The sequence below is a fragment of the Saccostrea echinata genome, unplaced genomic scaffold, assembly GCF_033153115.1.
Source record: "Saccostrea echinata isolate AGI-Se365-2 ecotype Australia unplaced genomic scaffold, CSIRO_AGI_Sech_v1 ptg000022l, whole genome shotgun sequence".
NCBI classification, from domain to species: Eukaryota; Metazoa; Mollusca; class Bivalvia; order Ostreida; family Ostreidae; genus Saccostrea; species Saccostrea echinata.
The window spans coordinates 12,113,305-12,122,911 of NW_026889771.1; the positions used below are offsets into that span (position 1 = coordinate 12,113,305).

Consider the following 9,607-nt stretch of genomic DNA (forward strand, 5'->3'; position numbering starts at 1 on the left):
TTTAACTTCTCATTACTATATATATCTAGATGAATTTAAATTACAAGCACTCTGTGTATCCCATTTCTGTTTGTAAAAACGCATAAGGTTTTAATGTTTTACTAAAACAGACACACACAAAATGTAAAAAGGTTGAAAGTTTCTGACATGTTATGATATGTTATAGCTTGATTGTAATTAAATTTGCTGCAAATGATTCATGGTTAGAGTACATTTAAACTCAGGTGTGTTACTCGAAAACGGAACTTTTCTTCAAATTCTTCATGTAATTGATTAAATGAAATGGATTAAGGTATTTTTTTTATTCTAACTTATGCATTTTCAAGTTTCATTGTTATAAAATGTATTATAATATTTTATGTATTAAAAAAGTTTGGAACTATTTTAAATATTGTTATTATTTGATTTTTTTATTGTACATTATCTTGAATATTTGACGTCACATGTAGAAATATATGCACGTATATGTCAGCGTCAGTATCTCACTTTATACATGGTAATAATAATGTCCCAAATATCGAAAATGATATTTCTTTCATTTTTTTTTGGGGGGGGGGGGAGGGGTAAACTAACTAGCTTGCATATTGAAGTTTACCCGTGAACCTAAAAATCCGAGACGTGGGTGTCAACCTTATATATATATATATATATATATATATATATATATATATATATATATATATATATATATATATATATATAGAAAGCACTACAAAAACTAACAACACTGTATATCCTAAGTGTCGGATCTACTAAGTAGATACAAGGTCAAGGATGGAAATTTATATAAAGCACTAAAAATGACCAACGACACGAACAATAGAAATTGTCAAATTTTCGGGACGCCCTGTCCCTTCCTCAGGACAAAGAAAAAAGTTAAGAAGTCATAAAAACAAAGGAAATAGAAAAACAACAAGGCTAGCACTACTACTAAACTACCAAACACTATTTATTTACAATGTTACATGTTGAATTTGAATTTTATAATCAGTTGTAAAGAAATAAATCCGGACCGCTATGAAATACGTCCGGTCTCTCGGGTGTACTCTGGTGAAGTATATTATAAAATTCAAATTCAACATGTAACATTATAAATAAATAGTGTTTGGTATTCTAGTAGTAGTGCTAGCCTTTTTGTTTTTCTATTTCCTTTGTTTTTATGACTTCTTAACTTTTTTCTTTGTCCTGAGGAAGGGAAAGGGCGTCCCGAAAATTTGACAATTTCTATTGTTCGTGTTGTTGGTCATTTTTAGTGCTTTATATATATATATATATATATATATATATATATATATATATATATATATATATATATATATATATATATATATATATATATATAAAGCACTAAAAATGACCAACGACACGCCCTGTCCCTTCCTCAGGACAAAGATTATACAGTCAAACCTGTTTTAAGAGGGCACCTTTGGGAAATTTGGAAACAGGCCACTTAAGACAGGTGGCCTTTTATTCCAGTTTCCCCTCGAAATAGCCAGTCAGTCAATAAATGAACAGCATTTAACATCACAATTAAAATCATTAATGATCAGAGAATAAAACAGATCAATTTCACAAAAGCTTTTCATGTGTATATATTAATTCATGTACATTTTAAAAAAAAATTAAAGAATTCCAAAAAGGTTTTGTGCTTGTTTGTGTATTACATGTCAGTTAAAAGTCACATACATTCATCAGTGTGCTGGTGTTACATTGAAATTAAACAAACTCTTAATTGTCACTTGAAGAAACAAATGTGCCTCACTCTAATTTTTAAGTAATGTTTTTACCCCCCCCCCAAAAAAAAATACCATTGCTTTAAATCTAAATTCAAAATTAAAATATAATTGTTTTACAACTTTATATTATTATATTACTACGAGTATTGCCCAAGCAAACTTAATTTGTATTGAAGACAAATGCATTTTAATGACCTTTCCGTTCCTGTAAGTTTAACGAAGTGTAGTATTTATTCTACTGATCATAAAGAGTCAACAAGTCAAGTGAATATCAAAGTTTACACTTGCCAACATTTATGAAATTTAAAAAAAAAAATGGTGACGCTGGTACAGATTATCTCTGACACGATTTTTGCCTTTCAGAATAGGGCCACTGTTTACATATTCATACATGTATTAAATACTACTGTGCAGAAAGATAAACTAACAGACATTCAAAGAAAAACATTTTTTAACCACGCCATTTTTTGTACATTTAATTTACAAGTGGGCAGTGTGTATAAGAATTTACGGATTGCTTTTCTGTTCAAGTAAACTTCTTTGTCATTGAAAGGTGTTTCCCAAATATTTCTGGAAAAATTGGTGACCTTTTAGGCCTTGGATTCCTGAATACACTTCCATCAATCAAACCAATACGAGGGGTTATCAAAAGGTTCGTGGACTGGTGCGATAAAATCAATACTATATGGGCTGTGCTTTCAAAATTTATAAGAAACACAAAAATAACAAAAATTTAAGAGATTTTGAAAATTTTAGTTTGATTCGGCGATAAATTGCCAAATTTTCCTAAAAATACAAAAGACATTATATGTATATGGTCACCCGGCACTATCGCCTTTGAGTTTTATGACGTCCGACAACGTCAAATGTTTCTCAATGTCCGCTGCCTCTGCTTCTATACACTTTTCTTGATCGAAATTCCCTGGCGTTAAATAAAAGACTCAGACCCGTCTTATTTATATGACTTTACAATTTTACGAACAGCTGAATTCGGTGCATAATATTGTAAATGGATCTATGCAAAAGATGTCTATGTAAACTTAATTTGCTTGTCGGAGTTCAATTTCTACTGCACACGAGCAACGTCACTTTTGGACTTGACTGACTTTGCAAATCCGGAATACAAATCGGCAAAAAATATGTGTCTCTCCTCTCTCTGAATCTTTTTCGGCATTTAAAAACGGGTACTGGATGAATTTTACTTCTCTGCAGCCTGTTTAAACATTTCCTACGTATAGTTCGAAATATCTGACATTTTCCAGGCGTTTTTCACGATTTGATATTTTAGGTGCCAAGCACGTCAGATATTTCGGACTACCTACGTTTATGCCAGTTTTTCCAGAGAGCAACTTTGTAGGATGTGGGAAAAAGACGCCCCTCCCCCCTTTGGGAGTCATTTTTGGGCATTCTATATAAAATGTCATAAAACTTACAGAATGTGATAAAAATGGCAATTTTCACGGAACAATTGCGTCACACCACATGAGTGAATTAACGTGATTATTGGATAACAAATGCCCATATCAAAAGATTTTTTTCTTCGTTGGACCCGAGTAGAAATGCGTCGTATTTGAGGTTGCTGTGAGTGGTCAAACCATTGCTTACAAAAACAATTAATTAAAAAAATAAAACACATGATTTATTGTTCATTTTATAGATAGAAAAGGTGATACTAACTTAATGTGTAAAAATTCACTGATATACCTTCAGTGGATTTAATTTTATTGCACCAGTCCAAGAACTTTCTGATAACCCCTCGTATATCTGTATTTTGTAAGAGCGAGACATACATTCATGCATATCGAATAATGTAATGGTTCCACCGTACCAGAGCTCAAAGTAATTTAAAAAAACAATAAATATACCTGTATCTGAAACATTTTCATGTTTCTTTCGTTTTTAATCTTTAATTTAAAGTCATGTTTTAAAAAAGATTCAGAACACTTTTAAAAGATAGGCGTAGGTTTCATGTCCAATAAGCAATATTTTTAGACTAAGAGCAAGAAGAACACATTACTCAGCATACACTACGTAAACGGTACCTAAAACAAAGAATTCACCAAGTTCCATTTTAACCGATACATAGTTATCGTTCTTGTGATCCCAAAGACACCGTGACGTCACGATCATGCTCTGGCTTCCCTTCTGTGCTGCTATGACGGAGGCTATGATTTTATAACGGGTAATGTTCAAGTGCTTCACTCTCTCTTTTATGACATCACATGCTAACTTGCATTTTCCTCCTAATGTTGTGGAATCGTATGCCTTAATAGATTTGATATTTTCCTCCAGAACATCAGATATAATCTTCCGTATAGAAGATTCTCTGAATTTGGCGTCGGGCATCATTTTATAGGTGTTCTCATACTTGACGTCTATTTGTGGCAATTGATCCCCGGAAGTGGCTATACTATGACGATCATGTTCCTTTGATGGATGTTTAGTGTGACCTTTGACGGAGGAGATAGAGTGAGAAGTGTCTCGGAAGGAAAAGGATCTCTGACGTCCAGTGTGCGACGCATGCGCGGGACTCGTATTCGCACCTTTTCCGTGTCCATCGCCGTGGTGTGGCGTCTTGTGGTGGTCCTCGGGGTGTGGATGCTTGTCTTTGTGGTGGTCTTTTCTGTCTTTCGCTGATCTGTGGTCACCCTTTTCTTTCATGATGGGTGTAGCACTATCTTCCTATAAAGACAATGCATATTCACATTTAGTTAAAAACAAATTTAAGATGTCTTGATTTTCATTACCATTATCCTATATGGGTATTACATATACAAGTAACAAGTAAATCATGTATTGAAAATACCATACATCTGGTGTAAGCATGGTTTTATTGATGGCTTAATTAATATTTTTGTAAGTGATTTAATCCCAATAAAATGTATGTTTTGGGGATAGACTTTACAACACAGACTAGATGATTTTTCTTGATTCGAACCGTTGTCACTTGGCAACAAGGAACATATGTCCTGATAATGAATTTATACTAATTAATTACAGGACAATGCACAAAGTCGGGGGTACTTCTTGCTTTGCTACGTGCACAGTTCATATGTTTTGTTCATATATATATATATTTATTTCTCTGCCACTCAGCCGATTAAAGAGAGGGATTTGCGAAGACAGACATCAATTTCTTGATGCCCTAGTTAGCAAACTGAAGAAAATATTGTAAAATCTGTTTACGAACTCAGACAGTAAGAAAGAAGAAATACTGATTTGTTACCTAGAAGCAAGGAAACAATGTATGTATAGTGATAAGGTATATGTGTATAAGGTATACATTTGATAAAGTCTTACAGAAATAGACATGTAATGGTATAAATTCATGTACAATATATTGATAGAATATTTCAATGCTAAAACAAATCAAAAGTTAGCACATGCTATATGCATGCCTTTTATTGTTAAGAGATCGTGAACCAATCTAGTATTGCTATCTTTAGTATCAGCAATTATTGATTCAACCGATACATGACCATGACGTTGAATTTTAAAACATAATATCTCTCAATGAAAAGAAACTTATTATGTAAAAGCCAGGATTTTAAAACTGCTGTCATTTTATGTGCCAATACATTCATCAGCTGATCAGAAAGCCAAGGTTAAACAGATTTGTCTGCCGACAATGATAACTTTATAACGATTGAAAAACAGGAAAATTGTTATTCTTAAAAGCCGCAAATACATTTTAAATACGATTCACACAAATGTTTGGAGTAATCTACTCAATTCTAAAAAGCATTACAAAAACATTCATTTATTTGACTTTTTTGTACAGCGTTGTCATAATATCGCTTCTTTTTATTGTGTTTAAAGAGATCCCTCGGGTATTCCAGACCAACAAGACAAAAGCGACAGGTAATAAAACTGTAATGCGCTTATCTTTTAAAAATGTTGAAGCGGCAGTGTAGAGTGTATTTGGCACCCTCAAACCGCTGTTCCTGTGTAACAAAAGCCGGGAGAGAATAATTCTCAAAGAACCATTTGTTCTTATCGAATAACATTGATAAATTTGCAATACATCATTCAGTAATTATTCAGCGAATAAAATATTTAAATTTCTACATTTGTTAAAAAACATTCATAAATAATTTATTTAAAATAAACGTTGAAGATTTCATAATTTCGGAAATGAAACCTTTGATAGTTGTTTTAAAAAATCATCTTTTTTTTATCCTCAGCATATTCGATTTTTTAAAGCAAATTAGAATTTTTAGGGAAAAAAGCAAAAAAACAACAACAACAAAAATCTCTTACTATTTTCAAATTTAAAATATTTTCTTCTTAAAAATAAATTTCACTACTTACTTGCTCATTTTTAATCCTCCTAGTCCTACCCGTTTTGGGCCGAGGAGTCTTAATTCTAGATTTTGTCAAAGACATCGAAAGATCTTTCATGTCCAATTTCAATAAATGTCTAAAAACGAAAGGGGAATGCTCGCTAGGACGTGAAAAACGGTGTGTGCTCTAAAACTACGGAATCGTCCCGTCTTATTTGTCGATGGATTTACATGCCTTCAGTCCCTTTTTGACCAGTTGGTTTTAAACGTGTTTCTGTTGTTAGTTGCTATCTGTCATTTTGTGAACTAACACTCTTCAAAAATTATCTACAATACTTAAGCGACCACTGTGCCAACATTTATGTTGTGAATCGGTTTTTATTGTACAACCAAGTTCCTGTCCTTTTTTTCGAACAGTTTTGATGAATCATTTCGATTTAAAATGTTAAGAATAAGAGACGCTTGAGAGTAGTTTAAACAAATACCAAACACCTGTTTGAAAACTTTACTTGTAAAATAAAAATCGACCAAAAATCGTTGGATAAGATTCTTGACGTTTTGGAGAACGTTTAAATGTAAATAAATTTGACAAATATTTGATTTTACAGATACAAACTCAATTAAACAGGAGGTCCTTATTCTGTTGTAGACGTAGACTTTAAAAGTGGAAGCGTCTATATATGACTGGGAAAAACCGTGCACTTCCGTGACAAATTAACAAATACAACATGTATAATAACTATTTAGCATTATTTATCTTTCTTTATAATGAAAATTTTGTATCTCTCTCTCTCTCTCTCTCTCTCTCTCTCTCTCTCTCTCTCTCTCTCGTTGATTAATTTAGTTCTTAAAGTTTTAGCAAGTTATTTTAATATGCACTTTAAAACTTTGAATCAGAAAACGTTAGCTTAAAAGATAAACCTATAGAAAAGTTACTACCAGGCAACAGTCTATTATTTAAAACTCTTTTCGCTTATATGGAGATTTCTTTAAAAGTTGTTTGGACTTGTCGAATTTTTTTTTCAACAATTTAATGACAGCATACGTCAAGCGTTTGTAAAGACGATTGTCACTTGGCGCAAAACAGGCGCATAAAATTTAGCCAAACTTCGTCAAGTGGTTCAATATCCTTAAGAAAATAGTGTGAAATCGATACTCGGTAGTTATCCAAAGTGCTCAATATTTTCCATTCTCTTTTGATTAAAGTTTAATTGAAGGTCCCCTACTTTAAAGACGTCACGTTCAAAGTATTCAGGATTTTTGGTACTTGTAAATTTGATATGCTTGTTAGCTACAGAAGATAAGGTCTGTCAGAATGAACTTAATTTTTTATACAAAACCAAACTTAATAAACCCCCTCCTGTGGAATTTTAAAAAATTACGTTCACTTTTTAATGAATTATTAAATGATACTAAATTGTGTAATTGTCGACATGTAGTTTCGATAATCTTGGATTTATTACTTCTATTTATTACTTTTAAAATCCTTTAAAAATATGCACAATCGATTTTTAGATCAAAGACGAAGCCATTGCATGGATACCATTCTGTTATCATAAACATGGTGTAAACCGTCTAGAATTGATCATTTTGATCAAATATTTATAATCAATCTGATTAAAATCAGATCCTCGATGCTCCTTTTTTAACGATATGTCGCTTAAGGAGCATCGAGGATCTGATTTTAATCAGATTGATATTTATAATGTGCCTGCACAGTCATGCAGTATAGTATGTAACGAAACTTTACGATAAATTTTATAGTACGTATTCAGTAATAATGAAAAAAAAAAACATAATAGAAAAATTAAAAACTTTTAAATAATAACGTGTCTGGATTTAAGATTCGCATGTTATGGTAACCAAATACACGTATATGATACTAGTATGTATTGGCGGATTCAATTTTTTTTTAAGGGAAGTCCATTACATGAAAGGTAGGGGTTTTTCCACCGCATAAGGCAGTCCATTTACATCCCCATTTGCTTGTATGCATAACATCTTAGTGAGACCTGGCGACAAATTTTTCGACTTCCTATTCAATGTATATATATATTTCTATTTTTTAATGAACGCTTTTTTTTCATAAATTTGCGATTTTGTCCGCAAAAAAGGGGCAGGGGTTCCCAACAACTGAACACTGCCTTTGTTTTTTTGTTTGTGAACTTTGTGTTTTGTTTTTGTGGGGGTTTTTTGTTTGTTTGTTTGTTTGTTTTGTTTGTTTTTTTTTTTTTTTGTAGCAATTGTACTCTGTTTTCCCCCCCTGAGAATCTGATTAAAATAAAGCAGTAATTCAAATTTAATATTCGTATTTTTGCATGATAATTTACTATTTGTGAGAAAATAAATCGGTGATATAAATTATTCAAATATACTTGTAGCTTATTTTATAGTATCTCAGGTGACCTAATGCTATATGTTTTCGTCCGTCGTCGTGCGATGTGCGTAGTTCGACGGTCTTATCTTGAACCACTGAACCAATTTTAACCAATTTTGGCATTTAGCATCAATGGATGGAGGGTTACAAAAATTGTGAATTTCATGGTCCCTGCCCCCCTCCCCCTCCGGGGTGAGGCTAAAACCATCAAAGTAGGTGACATCTTTAAAAATCTTCTTTACACCTGGACATCAAGCAGTCAAGCTGTTACCATGATTGTTATAAGCATTGGGCCCTTTACCAAAATTGTAAAATTCATGCCTCTTCCAAAATTGTGAATTTCACGACCCACGAGTCAGGGGTTCTGGTGTTAGGTTGGGGCTCTCTTGATTATATAGTGAAAATGCATTTATTCTTTTAAAATCTTCTTCTCTGCTCCCGGGTTTTCAGCAGATAACTAAGTGCATATTTAAGATGAACAAGGATTGTGAAATATGTGGCCCTTGGGTCAGGGGCTCTGGTGTTGGATCTAACTAGACAAACTAATTGCATGATTATCAAGAGCAGGGATGCCATTTCAAACAGTTTATAACAAGGGTCAGGGGTTTTGGTGTTAGGGCTGGCTCTTTTGAATGTATGGTAACAATGCATTATTTCTTTGAAAATCTTTTTCTCTGCCCCTGGGTAATTAGCAAAATACTAAGTGTATAATTATGATGAGCAAGGGTGCCTCTTCCAAAATTGTGAAATTCGTGGCCCCTGGATCAGGAGCTATGGTGTTAGGGTGAAGTTATGATGAATCTATGGTAAAAATGCATTATTTCTTTGAAAATAATCTTCTCTGCTACTTGGCATCTAGCAGGCAGAGTATATTAAGTTGTAATAAGCAGGGGTATTTTTACCAAATTTTTGAAATTCTGCACCACTTGGTCAATTTGTTAATTTTTATTCTACTGAAAGAAGTTATTCCCCTTTGCTATTCACCTATGATAGTTAATCACTGTAAATAATGTAATTGAAAGGTCAGTTGAATAACAGAATTATACAAGAATTTTTTTTAATAATATTTAATACAAAAAGTACTTACATGGTTTTTAATGGCCAGGTAGACTTGCAAATAGATAAATAAAAAATTGGGACAAAAATACTTTATCTTTGTACATACATGTAAATGTTCTTCAAAGACCAAGAGAGACCACTGTCCTCTACAA

General features: G+C 32.6%; 1 protein-coding gene across 1 annotated transcript; it reads right to left on the minus strand.

The window, feature by feature from the left end:
- Positions 1 to 3,565: 3,565 nt before the first annotated feature.
- LOC133190922 (dynein light chain Tctex-type 5-like) lies at positions 3,566 to 6,422 on the minus strand. The gene is made up of 2 exons (XM_061326606.1): positions 6,048 to 6,422; positions 3,566 to 4,418 (listed from the first exon to the last, which is right to left on the minus strand). The coding sequence occupies exons 1-2, from the start codon at positions 6,135 to 6,137 to the stop codon at positions 3,750 to 3,752; spliced, it is 759 nt and encodes a 252-aa protein (XP_061182590.1). The 5' UTR covers positions 6,138 to 6,422; the 3' UTR covers positions 3,566 to 3,749.
- Positions 6,423 to 9,607: the final 3,185 nt, after the last annotated feature.